Source organism: Dendrobates tinctorius, unplaced genomic scaffold (assembly GCF_039654945.1).
Source record: "Dendrobates tinctorius isolate UK_male_01 unplaced genomic scaffold, ASM3965494v1 ptg000158l, whole genome shotgun sequence".
In the NCBI taxonomy this organism is placed as follows: Eukaryota; Metazoa; Chordata; class Amphibia; order Anura; family Dendrobatidae; genus Dendrobates; species Dendrobates tinctorius.
In genome coordinates this window covers 14,898,276-14,924,484 of record NW_027361825.1, presented here as the reverse complement: position 1 = coordinate 14,924,484, position 26,209 = coordinate 14,898,276, and the positions used below count along the sequence as shown (strand labels likewise).

At 45.5% G+C, this 26,209-nt stretch overlaps 1 protein-coding gene across 2 annotated transcripts; it reads left to right on the top strand.

Moving 5' to 3' along the window:
* The first annotated feature begins 721 nt into the window (after nt 1-721).
* On the top strand, nt 722-21,099 carry MVB12A (multivesicular body subunit 12A). Of its 2 annotated transcripts, none has more exons than XM_073548999.1 (10): nt 722-871; nt 2,339-2,440; nt 2,518-2,610; nt 3,007-3,109; nt 11,716-11,845; nt 12,747-12,878; nt 14,208-14,308; nt 14,383-14,444; nt 14,628-14,687; nt 20,609-21,099. In XM_073548999.1, exons 2-10 carry the CDS (start codon nt 2,363-2,365, stop codon nt 20,651-20,653), a joined length of 804 nt encoding a protein of 267 aa, XP_073405100.1. In that variant the 5' UTR covers nt 722-871; nt 2,339-2,362; the 3' UTR covers nt 20,654-21,099. The 2 variants fall into 2 exon arrangements, with proteins under 2 accessions (XP_073405100.1, XP_073405101.1); XM_073549000.1 differs by lacking the exon at nt 722-871 and adding an exon at nt 887-1,036.
* The last annotated feature ends 5,110 nt before the right edge of the window (nt 21,100-26,209 follow it).

The following is a 26,209-nucleotide window of genomic DNA, read 5'->3' as shown; positions in this document are numbered from 1 at the left end:
GTATTAGGGTGTGTGCACACGCTGCGGATTCTGCAGCAGTTTTTGCTGCGGTGTACAGTACCATGATTCCCTATGGGAATAAAAAACCGCAGTGCAGACGGTGCGGATTTTTCCGCGCGGTTTTGAAACCGCAGAAAGAGTTGACATGTCAATTCTTTCTGCGGATTCTCCTGCGGTTTGCCATCTCCTCCATTGTGGAGATGAAAAACCGCAGGACAAAACCGCAGAGCAATCCGCAGGTAAAACCGCAGATCTTTTGACCTGCAGATTTTACAAAATCCGCGCAGCCAAATCCGCACCCCATTACGCAGCGTGTGCACGTAGCCTTAAACCTTTCCACCATGGAGGACAGTGTTCAGGAGCACGAGTGTGCATCTTAAAGGGGCACTGAGGCTGACCCGCTTGTGAGGGAACTCTGACTAGAATTTGTGAGTGTCTTCAATAAGCGGATTGGGGATACCGTATAATAATCTATGAGGATATAACAGAAAGCAATAAAGGATAAATGTACAGGAAATTCAATGGTGATAGCTGGAGAAGCAGCAGACGCGCTCTCCTTATGTATAGAAAGCTGCTGAGAACTGCCGCGTGCCGCACCCGCCTGCAAACAACTCTGCCAGTACCCACTACCCAGAGCGGACCGAGCGCATCTTCCTGTGCAAGTCCTGGGTAAAAGGAGGGGGAATTGTCGCGCATGCGCTGAGGTAGCCGGCTTCTACACGCAGGCGCAAGGCAAATTACCTACGTCATATGGAAGAGGTGTGCCGGGAAATGTAGTTTTTCTCAGTTAATCACTCTACCTGCTTTGTAGGTGACTCCCAACCAGGAAGTTCCCGGTGTTTGTGGATGTGGACGGGTGTTGTGCTGGGAGGTGAGTGGCCTTGTTTTCCTTGGAGAGAGACCGGAAAGAGATAAAAAATACGCGTAAAACGACTTCTACAGAACTTTATGGAGCAGGAAAGCTCCTGGGTGTCACTGACTGGAATGGACTAGTGGTTACTGAGTGTGGGAAACCAGTGCTGAGCTTTGTTGTGGGGTGAGGGGTCAGCCATACATTATTTCCGACAGTGTCTGTTGGGACTGACGTTTTTGAGGGTTTTTTAGTTTTTTTTTTTTTTTTTTAAATTGAGCCGATGCGGCTGTTACTTTTTCACAGGAGTGAATTTTCCCTGGTTGTTACGGTCACATATATACTTTGTGTTGACGGCTGAATGATCTGTTGGCCAACGGATCTCGTCCCCCTTCACCCTTTTCGAAGGATCCCCTGTTTCACCTCCTTCCCAAAGGATACACTGTGTCCCCCCTTATCTCTAAGGGATCCCCTGTCCACCTCCTCCCTGGAGGATCCACTGTGTCCCCCCTTCTCTCTAAGCGATCCCCTGTTCCCCTCCACCCTGAAGGATCCACTGTGCCCCCCCCCTTCACCTCCCTGAAGAATCCTTTGTTCCCCCTCCAGCAATAGTTGAGATCCTTAAGCATTCCATATTTATGACCCATTCTTGGTTTCGCAATGCGCCCTTTATAACGCTCTGGTCCATTTCACTGTGTGGCTTTTCTGTTCCAAAGGTAACGGCTTTTCGACTGTTCTCTAATGACTGGGATCCAAGGGAACTATGATCTCGGGCATTTACCCTCCCAGGAGCCAGGGTCAGTTCAGTATAGCACAGGGCACCTAAGTTGTCTATGGGAGTAGGAGGATCTCTTTCAACCCATCTGTAGGCTCACAACTCGATTATAGGGTGCCAATCGGTACTCATGGCAGCCAGGGCCTCAATAATGGCCCCCAGGTCTACCATTTGTGACGCAACAGCGATCTCGCTACATGTGACACGCAGCAGCGTCCAGTCCCCCTGCTGGATATCGCTGATCGTGCAGGAATGTCCTGGGCCATTTTTTCGTCGTCGGCGTCCCGCTGGCCAGCGCGCATCGCTGTGTTTGATCGCTGGATCGTTGCTGCGTCGCTGAAGAGATCTGCCTGTTTGGCAGCTTACTAGCAATCATTTAGCACCAGCGATCCCTACCAGGTCGTATCGTTATCGGGATCGCTGGTGCGTCGCTAAGTGAAACGGGACCCTAAGTCTCAGGTCAGATAATCCGGATTCAGAGAGCACCTCTCTGTTGCTCGGTTTGGGGACTTCAGCTGCCTTTTCGTCACCTGGAGAAATGGTTGGTGACATGTCCATCACTGGAGCTTCTCTAACTGTCCATATATGAGGCGTCCCTGGGCAGCACAGGACTGAGCATCTGAGCTTTGCACATATACTAGTTGACGCATCACGGTTGAATGTGTATGATGTACAATAGGCCTCTGAAATTTCTTTTTTTGCTTCCATTTTAGGGATTCTATCAAAGAACCAAAACTATGGAGGAAAACTTCAAACCTCTGACCAGTTTAGCATGGACTTCTGGTCAGTCAACGTGCCCTAAAGGCCACTTCATAGTAAGTTGTTGGGATTGATTGATCTTAATGTTTTATAATCTGAAGTTACCATTTTGTTTTTGTGCCTTTTATTGTAGATCACATCCACCATCGAAGGGACCTCGGCTAGCTTTCTGAAGGGCTTTGCTCAGAAGTCTGCTCTTTACCTATGTTACTGCTCCTCCCCTGAAGTAAGAGATGTCTGTTATTTAGACGTATACATGTTAACAAGTCAGTGCTTGCGTAGTTGGCAGGTAATGGAGGACATCACGACAGCTAGACATTCCCAGGTGATGTAAATATATTCATACCCCATATAAGAGATGGTCGTGACTCTTGTAAATCAGCAGCTCCTTGTATAATGGTAGCCACTTATCTCTATGTACGTTCCCTTGCCATAATTAAAGGAGTACGGTTTCAAACCAGTGTTTCCTTAATAGATGTCTGGTTTTGAAAACTTGGTTTACTCGCGGTCTTCATCTATTATCTAGAGCAGAGAGGGACTACGCTCCCCAGCTGACATCCGGGTTTCGGGTCGGTGGCTCCTACAGTTGCCTCAATGTGTCCACTTTTCTTATGTCTTCTAGCATCCACAGACTGTAGATCAAGTGATCACCGAGGTCCTGCTACTGGGAGAAAAGAGCGCGCTGCCGGTCGGGTTTGCTTATCTTGGGGAATATGTGGAGCCTAGTAAGTGTATAACACAATGCTGTGACTTCAACCTGATGGTTCATCTACATTGGCCGCTCTGCATTTAATAACCCCTTATCGGCGGTTGTTTGACAGCTTGCTGTACAGATAGACCGTGCTTCAGATTTGCACTGAACAAACTGTAATAGATAGCTCAGTGCACAAAGGCTGCAGTTGGTCTTGGCAGCGCAGGTCCTGTTTACACAAGATCATGTGCTGCCGAGAACATTGATCTTTTGTGCAAACTAAAATATCATTTAATTCCACAACTGAGCATTTTTTTTGTTTTTGCTAGTTTCTCTTGTGATCATGAACTGGTTAGTACAAACAATAGTGATTAGCGAACATGCTCTGATTAGGTGTTATCTGAGCATGCTCATGTGCTAACCAAATGTCTTCGGCGTGCTCAAAAAATAGGATCCAGTCCCCGTGGCTGCATGTCTCGCGGCTGTTCAACACATGCAGGGATTGCCTAACAGCCACGATGACTCGAATATTTTTCATACACGCCGAAGACACTCTGTTAGCACCAGAGCATGCTCATATAACAACTTATCCGAGCATGTTCGCTCATCACTAGTAAACCATTATTAAGCAATCCTGGGAGCTCTTGTCTATGATAATTGTGCAGTGTAAATGGATCTTTAGTCTTCTCTATCCTTCCTGGAGCCAGTATGTGAAGTCTTAACCAAGTCATGTCGGTGAGAAATGTAGAATTGTATGACAATTGCATATTAGTAAATGCATCTATTGTGTGTCCTCACTATAATAAACCATAAACCAGTGAATTTGGGTATAAGTTCCATCACGTGGCAGACAAGAGAAAAATATCCTGTACGCCTTATGGTGTAGAAGAGACAAATTTTTAATAGTGCAATCCAGAAGAATAACTTTCAGTCTACAGTAGATCTTCTTCATCAGATAGGAGCTTCTCCCTGGGGTGTCTGTGCACACCTGTTTCGCATAGCGCACAATCCAAATGTTCATATCTACATGGCAATGTCGAACAGGCATGCACGGACACCCCACAGAGAAGCTTCCATCTCATTAAGGTCTAACGTAGACTGAAACGTTACTTTTCTGGAATTCAACATTACAGATTTGTCACTTCTGGAACATAAGGAGTGCTGGATCTTTTTCTCTTGACCAATACAGGGTGGTTCCGTTACCATGCACCCACAGTTACGGAGTGACGTGTATCCTTTTCCACTTCGCCTCATTGGGGGCACAGGTACTGTGGGGTGTATGCTACTGCCGCCTGGAGGCTGACACTAAGTGAAAAAAAAAAAACGGGTTAGCTACTCCTCCACCGTATACACCCTCACCCCGATTGCAGGCGGAAACCAGTTTTTTGCTTAGTGTCTGTTGGAGGCACACGTCGGTCTGTCTCAAGACTGATCTTTTTTTTTTCCTCTTTTTTCCCCCATGAAGATAAGACAGGGGCGATGGATCCTATTAAAGGGGTCCGATCTCCCCAAACCAACAACGGGCGAGCACGTGCAAGTGTCCCTCCACGTATCCTCTCCAGCACTGTGGGACATGATGCCGGACTTAGCCCTGTTCACCCCAGGGTATTGAAACTCGAGGCTGCACAGAGGCACAAGCGTAGTCCGTGCGGCCCCCACTGCCCCACCAATGCTAAGACTGCGGTGGGGCAAGGTGGCGGACGGTCCCTCTCCTCACCCCTTGAAGGGGTTAGATGGTGCTAGGGTGCCTGCATCGTCCTTGTTTCATATGGCCCCCCTCCCCTCTACCTGAGCTGGACGGAGGTGGATGGCCAGGGAGGGCTCCTGTAGCAGCGCAGGGCTGGAGCCCTTAGCTTCTCCCGGGCAGCAGCAGAGACGGGTGTCCAGCAGCGGTGGATCCGGTCCCGGCCTTGATTCTGGAGTCCGGCGGTTCCGCCCGAACTCCAGCCCCCCCATATATTAAAAATCGAGTCCCCGGTGTCACTGCGGCCCCGCCCCCTGTGGCCTGGGCGGACGCCAAAGAAACTTAGGCTGCAAAAGGAAGTACCGTCCGGGGGCCTGCCCGCAGTGCTGACGCACAGATTGAAGCGAAGCCTCGCACGCTGAGGGAACAGGACTGGGGTAAGTGCTGCCCCCCTAGCCCCACAGAGAGGCCACGCTAACAGAAGCAAAGAGCGCCCTCCCCTGGCGTTTTTTTCAGCGCGAATGCCTGACAGGTACAGCGTGTCAGGAAAACCTAAGACGCATGCGTTCTTATACGCTGCATGCATCTCCTGTCGGTCCATTTTTCCACGGGCGCAGACAAAGCGAGTATGCAAAGCCTGCGAGTCAGAACGCGCTCAGGAGCCCTCCCCTGCGACCGAGCCCAGGATACCAAGTCCCCCGTAATTGGCGTTATCACTGTCACAATGTATGGCGTCACTTACGAGAGCAATTGAGTCCCTTTGGGTCCCAGTTAGGGGCAGGGAAAGTGGCTCTCCTGTCTTAGAGGGGTTCTCTACCTCACAGGAGCCTCCGGCCTGCAGTGGCCGCTCTCACTCCAGGCAGACCCGGGGGAAACAAACCCACAAGGCGTCTCCCGGTGCCTCCGCATCCGTGAGCTCTGCTTCTCGCTCTCCGTCACCAGCAGTGATAGCGAGCAAGGCTTGGACTACAACTCGGACGTGCCCCTTGACCTAGTTACGTCGGGTGGTCAGGAAACAGTTGACAGTCTCGTAGAGACCGTCAATCAGACTGTGGGGATTGAGGATGATTCCATTCTGGCTTGGGGCCATAAGGTGTCATTTAAGCGAGTCAAGCGTCCCCATAGAGTATTTTTGCACTCACCCTGAATTTGAGGACATAGTGCAATGACACAGAGAACGGCCGGACAGGCGTTTCTCGGGCCAGAAGACGCTCGAGGCGAAGTATCCTTTTGCCCTGGATCTCCGTAAAAAGTGGACGGAATCCGCAACGGCAGATCCACCTGTGTCGCGCTTGGCTACAAAAAGTCTAGTATCCGTACCTAGTGGTTCTTCTATTAAGGATCCCACTGATCGTCTCATAGAGAAATTGGCTCACTCAGTGTTTGAGGCATCAGGATCAGCACTCTCTCCCTCGTTCGCAGCAGCATGGGTAGCCAAGGCCATGGTCTCTTGGTCAGAATCATTGACTAGAGCCTTGCAAGACATAGACTCAGAAATCACAAATCAGATAGCCATGGCGGGGGACTACTTGATCAATGCGTCTTTAGATGCGGCCAACTGCGCGGCATTTGCTGCTGCAAATGCAATATCCATTAGGAGAGCTCTATGGTTGAGGACATGGCGGGCCGATTCAGCTTAAAAAAAGTCCTTGACATCGCTACCATAATCTTTATATAATAATCTTTATTTTTTATATAGCGCTAACATATTCCGCAGCGCTTTACAGTTTGCACACATTTTCATCACTGTCCCCGATGGGGCTCACAATCTAAATTCCCTATCAGTATGTCTTTGGAGTGTGGGAGGAAACCGGAGTGCCCGGAGGAAACCCACGCAACACGGGGAGAACATACAAACTCCTTGCAGATGTTGTCCTTGGTGGGATTCGAACCCAGGACCCCAGCGCTGCAAGGCTGCAGCGCTAACCACTGAGCCACCGTGCTGCCCTAACCATACCAGTCTGGCCGCCTGTTCGGAGAGAAGTTAGATCAGCTCATCTCCGACTCCACAGGAAGAGCGGTTTTCTTCCTCAACAAAAGGTCAAACCGCCATTTCGTCACCAGTTTCTGGCGCGTTTTCAAGCCTTTCACAACCCTGGGTGGACTACGGCGGCTAATTCCGCCGTGTCAGGGTGCCCCAGCCAGAATGGGGACCGACAGGTCTCATATAGAGCCAACCCATTGGGGAGGATGTGTACTAACCAGTCCAGGTCGAGGGGATCCAGGTCCCAAAGATCTTCAGCCAAATGACTCTGGGCATTTGTCAGGCGGCACCAGCAAGGTAGGCGGCCTCCTACTCCGGTTTCACCACGCCTGGCTCAATGTCGCACACGACACATGGGTGAGAGAGCTGGTGTCCACAAAGTACAAGTTGGAATTTTTCAGGTATCCCCCACCCCCCAAGACAATTTTTTTCTTTCCCGTCTTCCCAAAATGGATACCCGGGCAAAGGCTCTACTAGGAGCCATCGATTCGCTCGGCCACAACGGAGTCATCATTCCAGTGCCGGAAAACGAGAAGACTCAGGGCTTCTATTCCAATCTGTTTGCAGTCCCCAAAAAGGACGGGACTGTCAGGCCCGTTTTGGATCTAAAGCTCCCGAACAAATTTATCAGGATCAGACATTTCCGGATGGAGTCTCTCCGTTCAGTCATATCGGCAATGGGGCAGGGAGAAATTCAGGACGCCTTTCTACATATCCCCATTTTCGCTCCTCATGAAAGGTTTCTACGCTTCGCCATCAACGGTTTACATTTTCAGTTTGCAGCGCTGCCCTTCGGGCAAGCCACTGCCCCCAGAGTGTTCACAAAGGTCATGGCAGTCCCCATGGCCATCCTGCATTCCCGGGGCATAGTCGTGCTCCCCAACTTAGACGACCACTTGGTCAAGGGCCCTTCAGGGCGGGCATGCGAGAAAAGTGTCTGCATCACACTAGATACTCTTGCCCGCTTAGGGTGGTTGGTCAGTGTAAAGAAGTCATCCCTTGTTCCAGCTCAGAGAATTTCCTTTTTAGGGATGACCTTCGACACTTGCCGAGGGTTGGTAATTCTCCCTCGAGACAAGGCCCTAGCCCTCCGGCAGGGAGTGCGGGTACTGCGCCAACCAGTCCCCCACACCATCCGTTTCTGCATGAGAATACTAGGAAAAATGTTGGCGGTGATGGAAGCGATCCCGTTCGCCCAGTTCCATCTTCGCCCCCTGCAGCACACCCTCTTGTCATCCGAGGACAAGAACCCGTTCACGCTCGATCATCGGTGCCGGTTGGCCTCTCAGGTCAGACAGTCACTAGAGTGGTGGACGATCAGTTCCTCCCTTCTTCAGGAGAAACCCTTTCCCCCAGATCAGTGGCTGGTGGTCACAACAGATGCCAGCCTCCTCGGCTGGGGAGTGATTTTTCGCCACCACATGACCCAAGGACGGTGGTCCCTGCAGGAGGCACGCTTCCCAATCAACTTGTTGGAGATACGAGCAATCCGGCTGACTCTGCAATGGTTTCATCACCTTCTAGCAGGCCGCCCCGTCCGGATTCAGTCGGACAACGCCACGGCGGTGGCTTACATAAATCACCAAGGGGGCAACCACATCCCGGGGGTAGAGAACTGGGCGCCAGACTTCTTCAGCCGGCAGGGGCTTGCGTCCGGAGAATGGTCACTACACCCAGAGGTCTTTCAGCAGATTTGCCAACGGTGGGGAACACTGGATGTGGATCTGATGGCCTCCAGGGTGAACGCCAAGGTGTCCGTATTTGTCGCTCGGTCCCGGGACCCGCAGGCAATCGCCGTGGATGCGCTGGTTCTGCCATGGAATCAGTTTCGCCTCCCATACCTATTTCCCCCGCTGCCACTACTTCCGAGGGTCATCAAGAAGATCAAGGCAGAAGGGGTGCCAGTGATTCTGCTGGCCTCGTCGAGCATGGTACGCAGAGCTAGTGCAGCTACTCGTCGCCGTGCTATGGCGACTGCCAGAGCGCCCAGATCTACTTTCTCAAGGGCTGATCTGCCACCTGAACTCGGGGGCCCTGTGTTTGACAGCTTGGCTGTTGAATCTTGGATTCTGACGCAGGCGGGGTTTGGGCGCAAAGTGGTTGCTACGATTGTTAGCGCCCGGAAGCCTGCCTCAGCACGAATTTACCACCACACCTGGAAGGTTTTCTTCTCATGGTGTCGGGACCACGGTAGTTCTCCACTGAGATTCTCCATCCCTAATATCTTGGCTTTTTGCCAGTCTGGCCTAGACTCAGGCTTGGCCCCCAGTTCTCTCAGGAGACAGATATCGGCTTTACCCGTCCTTTTTTTCAGCGCAGGATTGCAACCAACTTGCTGGTAAAGACTTTTTCATCCAGGGGGGTCTCCCACTTGGTACCTCCCTATAAGGCACCTATGGACGCCTGGGACCTTAACCTGGTCCTAAGTGTTCTGCAGGAAGCTCCATTTGAGCCGCTACAGGATGTCTCTTTGTTATACCTTTCCTGGAAGGTGGTGTTCCTGGTAGCTATAACATCAATCAGGCAGGTGTCTGAGCTGGCAGCGTTATCATGCCGAGCCCCATTTCTGACCTTTCACAAAGACGAGGTGGTTCTTAGACCAGCTCCTCCTTTTTTGCCAAAAGTCGTGTCCTCGTTGCACATTAATGAGGATATTGTCTTGCCCTCTTTCTGTCCAGCACCGGTACACCGTGTGGAGAAGGCCCTGCATACGTTAGACCTGGTGAGAGCACTCATGAGGTACGTGTCGCGGACGGCACCCTTTCGTCAGTCAGACGTGCTGTTCGTGCACCCTGAAGGTCGTAGGAAGGGACTCGCTGCTTCAAATTCAACTATAGCCAGATGGATTCGTTTGGCTATTCAGGAGTTCTACCGCATCAGAGGTGCGCCGATTCCAGCAGGGATCAGAGCACACTCTATTCGGGCAGTGGGCGCCTCTTGGGCGCTTCGGCACCAGGCTTCGACGGAACAGGTTTGCAAGGCAGCAACCTGGTCCAGCCTGCACACGTTTACTAAACATTACAATATCCATACTCGCGCTTCAGCGGATGCGAGCCTGGGTAGAAGAATTCTCCAAGCAGCGGTGGCGCACCTTTAGACAGGAGGTGCATGTAGCTTGGATTGGTGAGTCAACTTCCGACCCAGGGACTGCTTTAGAATGTCCCACAGTACCTGTGTCCCCCCAATGAGGCGAAGGAGAAACATGGATTTTTGTGATAACTCACCGTAAAATCCTTTTCTCCGAGACGCTCATTGGGGGACACAGCACCCACCCTGTTAGCCAAGTTGGCTTCTGTTTATTTAATTAATATGCTCTCTGTATGAGATTAGGGTGGTTATTTTCTAGACATGTTGTTACCTGCATTAAGGTTGATGTTGTCTGATTTTGATTTGATCTCCTACCGCTTTTGCACCAAACTGGTTTCTGCCCGCAATCGGGGCGAGAGTGTATACGGCGGAGGAGGAGCTAACCTCCTTTTTTTTTTTTTTTTTTTTTTTCCCACTTAGTGTCAGCCTCCAGGCGGCAGTAGCATACACCCACAGTACCTGTGTCCTCCAATGAGCGTCTCAGAGAAAAGGATTTCACGGAGAGTTATCACAAAAATCCATGTTTTACGTTACATCAGGTGCTATTTGGCAAAAAGATTTGTAGGACTCTAGTCCAGTGTCCACATTGGACACCAGGGTCCTGCGTCACCTCTGGGGTTTTAAAAGGCCCTCCTCCAGGACACGCCTGGTGAGACCTGGTACCTAGGTGTTATGCAACATTTTTATATCAGAGGCACCTTATAATAACCAAAGATGAGCAGCCGGGGTGTGGACTCGGTGAGCCAAACCTCTGACTCCTCAATTTCCATGACACCGACTCCACCAAAATGGGCTCCGACTCCACGACTCTGACTCCACAGCCCTTCCAGGGGTGTGGAGTCGGTAAGCCAAACCTCCGACTCCTCCATTTCCATAACTCCGACTCCACAGCCCTGATGAGCAGGATGCCGGCATTGTGACAACCAAGAAAGTTTGCAGGACTCTGGTGTGGGTGCAGCGCAGTAGCAACATAGATGGCATTAGCAGACTTGTACATCAGGAAATGCTTACTGAAGAAAAAAAGTATATACATAAATGCTCTGCCAGGCGAAAGACAGACAGCTCTAGTGCCTCCTGTTAGAAGTAGCTGCCCTATCATTGTTTGACCTTTTATCGAATCTTCCCATATGACTTTAGATATTTAACAAAATCAGAGTTTTCTTTCAAAGGAAAATACAGTAGATGGAAGTCTTTTCCTTTTGAAGACTCTCGGTTGTCTTAAAGGGTATTATGAAGTTATTAAATTGCTATAGTTAAAATGGAAATAAGCAAGTTTACAATTGACTTGCTTTTTCTGTTTGCTATCATTCTGAGATCTTTTATCTTTCATAGTGTACAGCTGGTTTCTATGGAGCTCGGCCTCTACTGCCTGCCCAGATCTGGCCACCAGCGTGCAGTAGTTACTGTATACTCCAGGAGAGAGGTTAACGCTTAACATTCCAGACAGCTGTCTCCATCACATTCATTTCTATACAGCAGTTAGCTGCTTAACTCTCTTTCAGCTCATGACGATCTTCAAAATCACCAGCCTCCACCAATGTCAGCTTTCAGAGCAGTTTTAATCACAGCTTTCACAGTCCTGATAGCTAAATGTGTTCCAGCAAAACTTGTGCTGAGCTTTGTGGTTCTACTAATACTACAGCTGTCGTTTACCATAACTGAGTGATCACGGAGGATGAGTGCTCACTCTGCCAGAGTCTAGGAAGTGAGGAGACTTTAAGGACACTGTAAGGAGACTGCAGAGCTCTGAGCTGCTCAGGAGACAACTTCAGAATACTCCTTTAGGTAATGTGTCAAGGTTTGTTAGTCGGTAGTTGACCTCTAGGGCAGTGGGCGGCAATTGGCCAATGCAGCTTATTCTGACTAAGGCTCCTTGTCTGCACAGAGGTAACCGTGCCAAAGAAGAAGCGTCTTTGTGTTAAACTGAGTCCTGTGACCACGGCGGACTCTGCTGTCTCTGACATTAAAGTGACGGTGAAGAGCAAAAATCTCGGCCCGCCATATATTCGCATCGGGTAAGTACCAAAGTTTTTATAGAAATCTCCCCAAATCCCAATGTGTGCTAGCTATGTAAATGTTTTCTCTCAAGCGTGCAGACATTTTTAGGCCAGGAAGTAACTATTGAGCATCTCCTTGTCAGCCATATTATTTCTTTCAGAGTTCATTTTCTGTCAAGATTTATTTCACTCCCTCCTTGAACTGTTCCTGGCACCAAATTTTTAGAAAGGAATATCCTACTATGCGGTCGGATCTGTCTGAAGAGTTTGAAAGTAATCTATATTTTTGCCATAAGATCAGAAACCTTTGAGGGTTGTGTGGATTAAATGGCTTTTCCTGGGACTATTCACAGCACTGACGTCTGCCCTGACTTGCAGAATTATACTGTGTCTTACGCTCACTGTTCTGATTCAGCTCCATTCGGGAGATAGAAATTTTTGGCATGTGACCATCCTCTTGATTCTAGTCATTCTGGTCACGTATCGACACCTCTTCTATCCTTTTATTTTTCATTCTGTATTAAATGGTCATGATATCACATATGTCATCGAGAAGTGGATCCTCTTGTCCAGCCTGGCTGCTCTCTTCTGCGTATGCGCCAACCAGCAATCTGACACCTGTTCAGAGCTTTTATTTACTTGTTTTAACTACCAACGTAAAGTAGCGGAAACCGGAGCTCTTCTGTGGTTTTGGTCCAGCTCCCTGCAGGGAAGTAAAATCAATATTGCTGGAGCAGAGGCACAGGACGAAATGCAATGACTGCATGGAGTAAATGCATGAAAAGAAAGAAGACATGACATTTTCTTGGGTCTAGCAGAGATACATAATCTATAAGTGTTTGTACATTGTCACTTGTAGTGTTATTGTCGTATTATCCGTGCATCTCGCCTTACGGCTCTGTTCTTGTTGTCACTCCAGTGATATGAGTGGCCTGGCTTTATGGTGCAAGAAGGTTCCTGTTTCCATCCCGAAACCCACTCCTAAACCACGCAACATCACATCCGGCGTCCGAGGACTTTCTTTAGATAACGGCATCCCAGCCACGACTACGTAAGTACAGCCCGCACACTGCCAGGCAACAAGAAAATATGGCAATATCATGAGCAAAGTTCATTACACTACCCGCTCTCTCCCAACTCTTGTGAAATTCTAGAAATTTGGGTAATTTAATATTAAAATTGGGTTGAGTGATATTTTCTGGTCAATATAGAGGAATATGATGTTATTACAGATTAAAAAAGTGATCTACTGTAGTCAACCTTCATCCATATTCCCTTACACCACACATGAAGACTGACGGTGGGTCCCCACTAAATATCTGCTTCTACAGAGAGTGTGACATGTTTATGCGGAAGGCCCATTAATGTGCCAGCTACTAACCCCAACCATATCTGCCAATTATTAAAAAGTTATTCCCAAAATTACAAGTCCTACTCTTAAGAGATAATTTCCTGATTTCTCGGGGTCCAACCACGGGGATCCTAAGCAGTCCTGAGATCAAGGATTTGAACCCTGACTGGAAGGAGAGGTGCGCGTGCTCGACCTCCACTGCTTTTGTCAGTTGAATTACCAGAGGTAGCTCAGTAGGTTACTCCGATATTTCCTTTTCTTCCGTAGACCATGAATTGAGTGGAGACAGAGCATGAGCACCTCTGCTTCTATTCAGGACGTCCAATTCCAATCACCCTAAGCCCGATGTTGGCCTTGCCGCAGAGTCCTCTTCCTAAAATCGAGAACCCTGATTTCAGGATTGCTTGGTGTCCAAGCAGTTGGATTCCTAGAGTTCAGCAAGTTATATTGTATTCCCTTGCTTAGAGGATAACTTGTGATTTTTGAGAATAACCCTTTATGGGTTGATGTGGGGAGGGGTTTGTCCAAATAAAAAATAATGATGATACAATTTGGGGCTTTTATTTAACCACTTTGCATTTTTACTATAAACTTTGGGTGCCCTAGCATCTCCTGTTATTAGAAGGCTCTGTTGATAAACTGGTCACAAAATGTCCTCCATCTTGCAACCCCCTATGTTATCAGCTGTAATCTACGGGAACCCTGACAGAAAGTGTTCCGGTTCCTCAGAACAACACTTTGGGGAAAATGAAGCATTACACAGCGTCTACTGAAATCATCACAGCAAAATGCAAGTGAATGGAGTCATATTGGGACCCCCTAGAGACAAACAAGTTGTAAAAAAAAAAACAACTGACTTTTTGCAACTTGCCTAATGGTTTGTTTGAAATTGGGTTTTGTAAATTGGAAGGGTCTCGGGAAGGTCATTCATGGGCTACCAGTAGACCCTTTGTGGCTTGGCACAGGAATATGAGCTGTATGGTCGGGTCTCCTACATACCGCTAACGTCTCTTCTGTTCCTTTTTGTAGCACAGTCCACCTTCCGGCTCCGGTAGTTTCTCCTAAACCCTATGCCAGATCGCCTCAGTCTGAACACCCGCTATACGAGGCCAACGTCTACGGCGCATCTGGTAAGACTTCGGTCTGTATGTAATGAATGGTAAAGTCTTTCCCAGAGTCGCACATTTACCTTCTTGTGTTTTAGCCATTGATGGGATCCCATTTACTATCCATCCGATGTTTGGAAGCAAAATATCAGAACCTGCCGTAAGTATCCGGATTGTGTACCCCAGTTATTTCCCACTGCATACTGCAAAACTACAACTCACAGCATGCTCCAACAGTCTGTAAATGGCACAGATGTAGTTTTGCAGCATCGATAGAAGCCGTTGTCGGATGTGTTGTGTCCGGCGTCTACTCATGCATCTATTGTTTCTTATTCCTTTTCAGATAAACTTTTCTAACTTCAAAGATTTGAGAATTAAAACTTTGGCAGAGATTGAAAATGAGGTAAATCTTAAAGACACCAGTAGTGGGTGATGTCACGGCTGTAGCTTGTGCTCATTTTGCTAATAAATAGTGAAGCTTGTAGTTTCTGAAAAGTGGCATCCCGCTATAAAGGGACAACCACTTGAGCCATATTGCCTGCCGTACACAGACCTGATACGAGAAGGGGTCAACCACGGACATGCTGCATCATTTAAGCTATTTATTTTGAAGAGGGCGTCAGAGTTGAAAAGGTTGTTCCATCTTCAGGAACGTACCGCTCCTCTGCTTCTTGATTGACGTCTTGTATCAGCGTCATGGCTGAGCCACTGACTCCTAACTGCACTTTTCCACAATACAAGTAGACACAGAATTTATCGAAGGATCATTGAAGCTGGCCTGAACCAGCGATCCAGGCTCAGTAGCAAAGAGCTTGTAAGTGCTGCTCTCCTTGCCTAGGAATCCACAATCCAGGCTTAGTAGCAAATAGCTTGTAAGTTCTGCTCTCCTTGCCTAGGAACCCGGCCTCTGATAGACTCCAGCTGTGGTTGGCAACCATGACAACGAGCAGTAAACAGTTTCTTACTGGAGAGCAAAGTTGCTTGCTTATCTTGCTTGTTAAAGCGCTTTGCAACTTTACCCATTTAATAGGATGAGACAACCCCTTTAACCCCTTCCTGACATGAGACGTACTATCCCGTCCACGGTACCCGGGCCCGTATGACCGGGGACGGGATAGTACGTCTACCGCGATCAGCGGCGCCCACGTGGTGAGCGCCGCTGATCGCGGCCGGGTGTCAGCTGATTATCACAGCTGACACCCGGCACAATGTGTCAGGGGCGGTCACGGACCGCCCCCGACACATTAACCCCTTGCACACCGCGATCAAACGCGATCGCGGTGTACCGGGAGTTAAAGGGAAGCATCGGCAGGGAGGGGGCTCCCTCCGTGCTTCCCTGAGCCCCCCACGGCAGCGCAATGTGCAGCGCTGCTGCGGGGGGCTCCTATCCTCCAGGCCCCCGAATCCAAGATGGCGACGGGGGCCTTCGGGGGCCTGGGGAAGCTGGCTTCCTCAGTGCCTGCAAAGCGCAGGCATGAGGAAGCCTTGTGCACTGCCTGTGACAGATTGCTGATCTGTCACAGTGATCTGTGATGTGACAGATCAGCGATCTGTCACAGGACAGTGATGTCCCACCTGGGACTATGTAATAAAGTAAAAAAAAATTAAAAAAAAAGTGTAAAAATAAATTAAAAAAAATCGCCAAATAAATTAGTAAAAAAAAAAAAAAAATATTCCCCAATAAATTCATTTTTTTAAAATAATAAAAAAAAAAAACAATAAATGTACACATATTAGGTATCGCCGCGTCCGTAACGACCTGCCCTATAAAACTGTCCCATTAGTTAACCCCTTTAGCGAACCCCTTAAAAAATAAAAATAAAAAACGAAGCAAAAAATAATGATTTATTATCATACCGCCAAACAAAAAGTGCAATAACGCGAGATCAAAAAGACGCATATAAATATCCATGGTACCGCTGAAAACGTCATCTTGTCCCGCAAAAAACAAGCCGCCACACAGCATCATCAGCAAAAAAATAAAAAAGTTATAACTCGCAGAATAAAGCGATGCAAAAATAATTATTTTTTATATAAAATAGTTTTCATTGCATAAAACCGACAAAAACATAAAAAAACGACCTAAATGAGGTATCGCTGTAACCGTACTGACCCGAAGAATAAAAGCGCTTTATCAATTTTACCGCACGCGGAACGGTGTAAACGCACCCCCCCCCAAAAGAAATTCATGAAACGCTGGTTTTTGTTCATTCTGCGTCCCAAAAATCGGAATAAAAAGCGATCAAAAAATTTCACGTGCCCGAAAATGGTACCAATAAAAACGTCAACTCGTCCCGCAAAAAATAAGACCTCACATGACTCGATGGTTCAAAATACGGAAAAATTATAGCTCTCAATATGTGGTGATGCAAAAACTATTTTTACAATAAAAAGCATCTTTTAGCGTGCGACAGCCGCCAAACATAAAAACCGCCATAAATAGTAAATCAAACCCCCCGTTATCACCCCTTTAGTTAGGGAAAAATAATAAAATAAAAAAAATGTATTTATTTCCATTTTTCCATTAGGGTTAGGGCTAGGGTTAGGGCTAGGGGTGTGTTGGGGTAGGGTTAGGTTAGGGTTAGGGTTAGGGCTAGGGTTAGGGTTAGGGCTAGGGTTAGGGCTAGGGCTAGGGTTAGGGGCGTGTTGGGGTTCGGGTTGGAGTTAGAATTGGGGGTTTCCACTGTTTGGGCACATCAGGGGCTCTCCAAATGCAACATGGCGTCTGATCTCAATTCCAGCCAATTCTGAGTTGAAAAAGTCAAATGGTGCTCCTTCCCTTCCAAGCTCTGCTATGCGCCCAAACAGTGTTTTACCCCCACATGTAGGGTATCAGCCTACTCAGGACAAATTGCAAAACAATTTTTGGGGTCCAATTTCTCCTGTTACCCTTAGGAAAATAAAAAATTGGGGGCAAAAATATCATTTTTGTGGAAAAAAATGATTTTTTTATTTTCACGTCCGAGTGTTATAAACTTCTGTGAAGCACTTGGGGGTTCAAAGTGCTCACCACACATCTAGATAAGTTCCGTGGGGGGTCTAGTGTCCAAAATGGGGTCACTTGTGTGGAGTTTCAATAGTTTAGGTACATCAGGGGCTCTCCAAACGCACATGACACCCGCAGACCATTCCATCAAAGTCTGCGTTCCAAAACGTCACTGCTTCCCTTCCGAGCCCCGACGTGTGTCCATACAGTAGTTTTCTCCCACATATGGGGTGTCAGCGTACTCAGGACAAATTGGACAACAACTTTTGGGGTCCAATTTCTCCTGGTACCCTTGGGAAAATAAAAAAAATGGTGACTAAAAGATCATGTTTGTGGAAAAAATACGAATTTTTTATTTTCACGCCCGGGCGTTGTAAACTTCTGTGAAGCACTGGGGGGGTCAAAGTGCTCACCACACATCTAGATAAGTTCCTTGGGGGGTCTAGTTTACAAAATGGTGTCATTTGTGGGGGGTTTCCACTGTTTAGGTACATTAGGGGCTCTCCAAAGGCAACATGACACCCGCAGACCATTCCATCAAAGTCTGCATTCCAAAACGTCACTACTTCCCTTCCGAGCCCTGACGTGTGCCCATACAGTAGTTTTCTCCCACATATGGGGTAGCAGCGTACTCAGGACAAATTGGAAAACAACTTTTGGGGTCCAATTTCTCCTGGTACCCTTGGGAAAATAAAAAAAATGGTGACTAAAAGATCATGTTTGTGGAAAAAATACGAATTTTTTATTTTCACGCCCGGGCGTTGTAAACTTCTGTGAAGCACTGGGGGGGTCAAAGTGCTCACCACACATCTAGATAAGTTCCTTGGGGGGTCTAGTTTACAAAATGGTGTCATTTGTGGGGGGTTTCCACTGTTTAGGTACATTAGGGGCTCTCCAAAGGCAACATGACACCCGCAGACCATTCCATCAAAGTCTGCATTCCAAAACGTCACTACTTCCCTTCCGAGCCCTGACGTGTGCCCATACAGTAGTTTTCTCCCACATATGGGGTAGCAGCGTACTCAGGACAAATTGGAAAACAACTTTTGGGGTCCAATTTCTCCTGGTACCCTTGGGAAAATAAAAAAATGGTGACTAAAAGATCATGTTTGTGGAAAAAATACGAATTTTTTATTTTCACGCCCGGGCGTTGTAAACTTCTGTGAAGCACTGGGGGGGTCAAAGTGCTCACCACACATCTAGATAAGTTCCTTGGGGGGTCTAGTTTACAAAATGGTGTCATTTGTGGGGGGTTTCCACTGTTTAGGTACATTAGGGGCTCTCCAAAGGCAATATCACACCCGCAGACCATTCCATCAAAGTCTGCATTCCAAAACGTCACTACTTCCCTTCCGAGCCCCGACGTGTGCCCATACAGTAGTTTTCTCCCACATATGGGGTATCAGCATACTCAGGACAAATTGGACAACAACTTTTGGGGTCCAATTTCTCCTGGTACCCTTGGGAAAATAAAAAAATGGTGACTAAAAGATCATGTTTGTGGAAAAAATACGAATTTTTTATTTTCACGCCCGGGCGTTGTAAACTTCTGTGAAGCACTGGGGGGGTCAAAGTGCTCACCACACATCTAGATAAGTTCCTTAGGGGGTCTAGTTTCCAAAATGGTGTCATTTGTGGGGGGTTCCACTGTTTTGGTACATCAGGAGTTTTCCAAACGCGACATGGTGTCCGATCTCAATTCCAGCCAAAAACGTCAAATGGCGCTGCTTCCCTTCCGAGCTCTGCCATGCCCCCAAATAGTGGTTTACCCCCACATGTGGGGTATCAGCGTACTCAGGACAAATTGCACAATAACTTTTAGGGTCCTGTTACCCTTGGAAAAATAAGAATTGAGGGTGAAAAGATCATTTTTGTGGAAAAAATATGATTTTTTAATTGTATGGCTTTATGTTATAAACTTCTGTGAAGCCCATGGGGGTTCAAAGTTCTCACCACACATCTAGATAAGTTCCTTAGGGTGTCTAGTTTCCAAAATGGTGTCATTTGTGGGGGGTTTCCACTGTTTTGGTACATCAGGGGTTTTCCAAACGCGACATGGTGTCCGATCTCAATTCCAGCCAAAAACGTCAAATGGCGCTGCTTCCCTTCCGAGCTCTGCCATGCGCCCAAATAGTGGTTTACCCCCACATGTGGGGTATCAGCGTACTCAGGACAAATTGCACAATAACTTTTAGGGTCCTGTTACCCTTGGGAAAATAAAAATTGGGGTGAAAAGATCATTTTTGTGGAAAAAATATGATTTTTTAATTGTACCGCTGTACGTTATAAACTTCTGTAAAGCCCTTGTGGGTTCAAAGTTCTCACCACATATCTAGATAAGTTCCTTGGGGGGTCTAGTTTCCAAAATGGGGTCACTTGTAGGGGGTTTCCACTGTTTAGGTACATCAGGGACTCTCCAAACGTGACATGGCGTCCAATCTGAATTCCAGCCAATTTTGCATTGAAAAAGTCAAACGGCGCTCCTTCCATTCTGAGCTCTGCCATGCGCCGAAACAGTCGTTCCCCCCCACATATCAGGTATCTGCGTACTCAGGACAAATTGCACAATAACTTTTGCAGTTCAATTTCTCCTGTTACCCTTGGTAAAATAAAAAAAATTGAACCTGAAGTATTTTTTTTATGAAAAAAAGTTAGATGTTCATTTTTTTTTAAATATTCAAAAAAATTCCTGTGACGCACCTAAAGGGTTAATAAACTTCTTGAATGTGGTTTTGAGCACCTTAAGGGGTGCAGTTTTTAGAATGGTGTCACTTTTGGGTATTTTCTATCATATAGACCCCTCAAAGTGGCTTCAAATGTGATGTGGTCCTAAAAATAAAATGGTGTTGTAAAAATGAGAAATCGCTGGTCAACTTTTAACCCTTATAACTTCCTAACAAAAAAAAATTTTGGTTCCAAAATTGTGCTGATGTAAAGTAAACATGTGGGAAATGTTAGTTATCAAGTTTTTTGTGTGCCTTATCTCTGTGATTTAAGGGCATAAAAATTCAAAGTTGGAAAATTGCGAAATTTTCAAAATTTTCGCCAAATTTCCGTTTTTCTCACAAATAAACGCAAGTTATTTGAATGAAATTTTACCACTAACATGAAGTACAATATGTCACGAGAAAACAATGTCAGAATCACCGGGATCCATGGAAGCGTTCGAGAGTTATGACCTCATAAAGGTACAGTGGTCAGAATTGTAAAAATTGGCCCGGTCATGAACGTGCAAACCACCCTTGGGGGTGAAGGGGTTAAAGAATGCCCATTATTTGTCATCTGTTTTTGGTTCCAATCTCGTCACTGTGACTTTTTTCCTCTTGATTTTTTTTCAGTACGACTATGGATTTGTGGTGGAGCGCTCGGCTTGTGCCAGATGACGATGGACCTGTTCAATGATTTGCTGACCAATCGATGCAAACCAGAAATGTCCTGCACCCAGTTTATACAACGTATGACGACAAAGCCCACGCGGATTCATGTCCACGCGTGTTTTCTCACGTCACATCAGATATCCATAATATAAGGAACATTGCTCTTTCCAATTGTGGGCGCCACGTATTATGTACATGATCCAGCCCCCAAGTTTAAAGAAGCCCTTAAAGTCCTCGCTTTTTATGCACAGTCTCATACTGTTAGGAACCCCCAGTGATCAGGTATAGTCTACTAGTTTCCCTGCAGCACCTCCACTTGAGAAATGAAGTATTACATTGAAATTAATGGGGTATCTTTATAATGCATCAATGTGCCAGGTCCGCCTGAGTGATGCTGTTTGTAGCCACTTTCTACTCAGGCTAATAAATGAATATTGCCACCCTTTATGAAAGCGGTCAAAAAAAGAATAAGCCAAAGGGGGCACCCCAAACAGCTTTATGGTTTCATAGGCAAAGTATCTTTCTCTTAGTAACGTCCGTGCCTCATTATATTAGCAAATACCTTCAAATGGAAATTTAGTATAGTTCTTCTGATTACCCCATGTAATTACCCCATGTGCAGGGCATTGCAATAGCTTGGGTATCCATGGTTATGACTACTAATAACAAACTGTCACTATATGAGTGTTAAAGGGAATCTGTCACCCCTTTTTTGAGATATCCTATAATGATATCATTCAATTGTGTGTCACATAAGGATTCTCTTAGTACTTTTGCTTCCCCCTGACCCCGCACCTTTCATGCATAAATACCTTTTTATATCGGTTCAGATGTATGTAAACTGCCGCTGTCCGGTCCGATGGGCGGGGCTTATTTACCTGCTCCCCCTCCCTGTCTTGCTCTACGCATTTCTTCTTGTGCAGAGCAAGGCATGGAGGGGGGGGAGCAGGTGAATAAGCCCCGCCCAGCAGACTGGACCGTGGCAGTTTACATACATCTGAACCGATATAAAAAAGGTATGCATGAAAGGTGCGGGGTCAGAGGGAAGCAAAAGTACTAAGAGAATCCTTATGTGACACACAATTGAATGATATCATTATATGATATCTCAAAAAAGGGGTGACAGATTCCCTTTAATAACCATGGATACCTAAGCTACTGCAATGCCCTGCACATGGGATAAGAGACATAGCTAATCAGAAGAACTATACTAAATTTCTAATTGGAGGTATTTGCTATTATTATTACACCTACTACCTATTGGGATAAGATCTTTGAGATGGGATTACCCCTCTAAGGCTGCATGTAGACATCCATTTTTTGTTATATATTTTTGACATATTTATGAGCCTTCTCTAGTGCACTTTTTTTTTTCTAAATGGAGACTTATCCAATTTGAGGATCACAATTGCTCATTGCAGCCAATGGTTCCATGAGAAATAAGGGATGTCACACAAATGACATCCATGATTCTTTCCGTCCATTTTTCACTGTTTATAGGAGAAGCTCTGGACAACAACTCTTTTCTTTCTTTCTATCGTTGTTGCTTTTTTTTTGCAAATGAGAATAGGTGACTTGTGGAAGGTAAAAAACAAAATGACACAAAGACCAAAAATAAGTGGAAATCCAATGAAACACATTGATTAAAAAAAAGTTTGTTTTATCAAATATGCAAAAAAAAAAAAAAAAACCTTTGACTCTTTTAGCTTCTGTTCAGAAGGTTCTTAGTTTTATTGTGACAACCGATATTAACAGTCCAGGGAGCTCCGTCATGGTTGTCAGCGCCGTCATTCCCTGACTTCTGAATAGTAGTTGTATGGTGATACTTCCCAAAAAAGTCCCTACGGGAGCTGTAATGTCCGGTATATGTATGCCGTTTCTAACCCAGCTTCCCCAGTAATGGATGTAACCAAGAAATGGCTGATCAGAACCAGAGTAATAGTCGTTTACATTTTTATGTCATAAATCCATGCTATATTTTATTAAGCAACTTTTTAATGTATTTTGTCAGATAAATCTGCTTCTTTCTCCTCCTGAATGGCTCTTTCACTCTCGATTCATTGGTAAAATCTATGTTCAGTGAAGACAGATTTTCCCATTACTGAGATTGGAGATGACGGTGCTCATAAGGTTCTATGGAGGAGAGAGGAGCCTGAGGCCGACACACACATTCCACTGCTAGTTCCATAGAACTTTATGAGCACCAACTGTCATCACCAATCTCAGTAATGGGAAAAATCCACCTTAAGGACAGTCCTTTCTCATGAACTGGGTATTTTGCTAATGAAAGATCAGTCCGGGAGGAGAAAGAAGCTGATTTTTAATGTAAGATTTATTACAAAGTTTCTTATATTTGCATGTATTATTTATGAAGAAAAAAAAATCAATGGCCACTCTGTAGGAAGGACACACGGCTGGTGTTTTATGATCAGCCCATTGACCTCTATGGGAAGTTTGTATTGAGCGTCTGTTTGTTTTCGGGGTCTGATTATGGATCGGTGTTTGTGTGCGGCAGTGAAGGTGCTAGTTATGTATTAAGGGGAAGAGAGCAGGAGCTCAGACCTGATAATATATTATAAACTGACAAAATGATGAATTGATGGATAAAAGGGCTGTAGAGCAATCTTGACACTGCCAAATGAAGAATTACACCCAAATATTCTGTCTTTGTTGACCTGATGGGTGCAAGAAATAGGAGACTGGACAAGGTGTGTTTCCTACCACTAGGATATATCTTCACTTTCATCTGTCTAGACTTATGATCTCAATGGGTACCCTGCAAATATCCCTTCTCACTAGAACTCTTACTCCGTTCTGGCCGTAGCATCTTAATTATGAGCATTTCTTTATCGGCGGCGTGACAAAGGATTAAATGCTATAATCCTGTTTGTCTGAAGCCACCACTTGGGGGAGCTCAAGAGCCAACTGCAAAGAGTTCATTGAACTCGATAATAATCATTCAACTAGCTCCCCCTGGTGGTGGCTGCAGACAGACCAAATTAAAGTGTTACTTGCATCATTATCTTTAATAGCTGTGTCTTCTAGGTCCACGATCAGCTGACCTTCATCATTATAGACAACCTATAAAATCCTCATTTTCTGGCGTTCTCCCCATGTATGTACACCACATATTTACACCATTCCTTTTTCATTTTATGTCTTGTTCCCAGAACTTAACATTAAGTTGCTAAATATATTTATTGTCTATTTCCTTCAATTATTTCTGTACCATGTCCAAATACCGTGGACAATAAATCTTGTTTCTGGCTCCCGTCTTGTTATATTACTGCTCCTATAAATATGCCTTTTAATAAATATGAGCTACACATGAGTATCAGACTTTGGGACATATATATATATTTTTTTTATAAAAGTGACATATTCTTCCCGTCTGTAAATATTCAGAAGCTTCAGTCCTAAAAACTTCCTTTCAGATTAGTGGTGTAAATATTAGCTGGGGGGAGGAGGAATATGGAGTTGCAGCCTCTCTCATCATGTGTAAGTGAGACTGCATGCCGTGAGAGGGGAGAAAGAGCAGAAGAATTGCTCTGACTCGGAGCACATAGTGCAGCTATAACATGAGGCTATTGTGAACAGGACCCTGGGAAACAGACTCCCGTCCCACCTTTGAAGTATTTCCATAAGAATGATAGCCGCCACTATGTGGCTCTCATACTCCAGTGGCCCCATGTTCCTTTATTATATCGCCATATCACGTCCTCCATTACTAACAGCAGTTTACCATCTCTGCACGGTGGACCCCGGGCTGCGAACGCATCTAGCCTCTGCTTTAGGTGCGTTCCGCAGGCCCTAACAGCGTCCAATCTCAATTCCAGCCAATTTTGCGTTGAAAAATCAAACGGCGCTCCTTCACTTCCGATCTCTGCCATGCGCTCAAACAGTGGTTCCCCCCCACATATGGGGTATCAGTGTACTCAGGACAAATTGCACAATAACTTTTGCAGTCCAATTTCTCCTGTTACCCTTGGGAAAACAAAAAAAATTGGATCTGAAGTTTTTTTTGTGAAAAAAAGAAATGTTCATTTTTTTTTTTTTTTTTTAAACATTCCAAAAATTCCTGTGAAGCACCTGAAGGGTTAATAATCTCCTTGAATGTGGGTTTTGAATGGTGTCACTTTTGGGTATTTTCTATCATATAGACCCCTCAAAGTGAGTTCAAATGTGATGTGGTCCTTAAAAATAAAATGGTGTTGTAAAAATGAGAAATCGCTGGTCAACTTTTAACCCTTGTAGCTCTGGTAGATCCACTCCTATTTATAGATGAATTGTAGCGATTGGATAAGGATTAAAATATAACTTTTATTCCACAATATAAGATAAAATATATATTTTAATCCTTATCCAATCGCTACAATACATCAACTTTTAACCCTTATAACTTCGTAACAAAAAACATTTTGGTTCCAAAATTGTGCTGATATAAAGTAAACATGTGGGAAATGTTAATTATTAACTATTTTGTGTCTCATATCTCTGATTTAAGGGCATAAAAATTCAAAGTTGGAAAATTGTGAAATTTTCACCAAATTTCCATTTTTTTCACAAATAAACACAAGTCATATCAAAGAAATTTTACCACTATCATGAAATACAATATATCACAAAAAAACATTCTCAGGATCGCCAAGATCCGTTGAAGCGTTCCAGAATTATTACCTCATAAAGGGACAGTGGTCAAAATTGTAAAAATTGGCCCGGTCATTAACATGCAAACCACCCTTGGGGTAAAGGGGTTAATACTCGTATCCTGCTGTGCGCCATATCATAATTAAAAAGAAGAGGGGGGAAAAATGTTCTTCACCCCTTTCTGACTTGGGGTGTATTGATATGTACTACTTAATCTGGTGCGGGTATATAGAGTGGACTTAGGATCTCAGTGCCATACCTGGCATGTGGTGTATACAGCCAGCACCTGTGGATAATAGCAGCAACCAGAACAAGCTCCGATTTCTGCTATTTAAACTTTGCTGTCAATCAACTGACCAGCATTTAAATGGACTGGTCGCTATGATGCAAATACATCGGCACCCATCGCTCACCCCTTGAGCTAAAATCACGAGATGTCAATGGTATGCCATTGCAGCTGAGGACCTACTGAAGGCCCTGTCTCTGCCATCTTTGTACTCCTCTAAAGCCCATCCATTTTCTGGGCTTCAAAGTAGATTGTCAATTTTGCGCCAAAAATATGCAAAGAAAAACAAGTTTTACAAATATGAATAAAAGTTAGTTACTTTCCCTTTTTCCAAATCAAAAATAAAAAAAATGAAGGAAAAAAAAAAGATTTGGTATCGTGTCCATAAAAGTCCGATCTGTCAAAATATAAAATTAAGTTAATTTTTTTTCTTTTTGATGAAATGTAAGTTCCAGAGTTGCTGTCCTTGAGTCTCTGAAATTCCTCTCAAAAACACATTAAAAAGTAATTAAGAAGCCACAAAATGGAATTAAAAAAATGTCATCACTGCACAATACAACAAACCTTCACACAACTCCATGAAAAAAAGGCTGGAGGTCTCGGAGAATAAAGACATAAACCATTTTTTT

Excerpts from the sequence above, each read along its gene's own strand:
- MVB12A (XM_073548999.1), top strand. The coding sequence starts at position 2,363 with ATGGAGGAAAACTTCAAACCTCTGACCAGTTTAGCATGGACTTCTGGT. Across the intron at positions 3,110-11,715 it reads TGGGGAATATGTGGAGCCTA|AGGTAACCGTGCCAAAGAAG; the intron begins GTAAGTGTATAA and ends TTGTCTGCACAG. Across the intron at positions 14,445-14,627 it reads GCAAAATATCAGAACCTGCC|ATAAACTTTTCTAACTTCAA; the intron begins GTAAGTATCCGG and ends ATTCCTTTTCAG.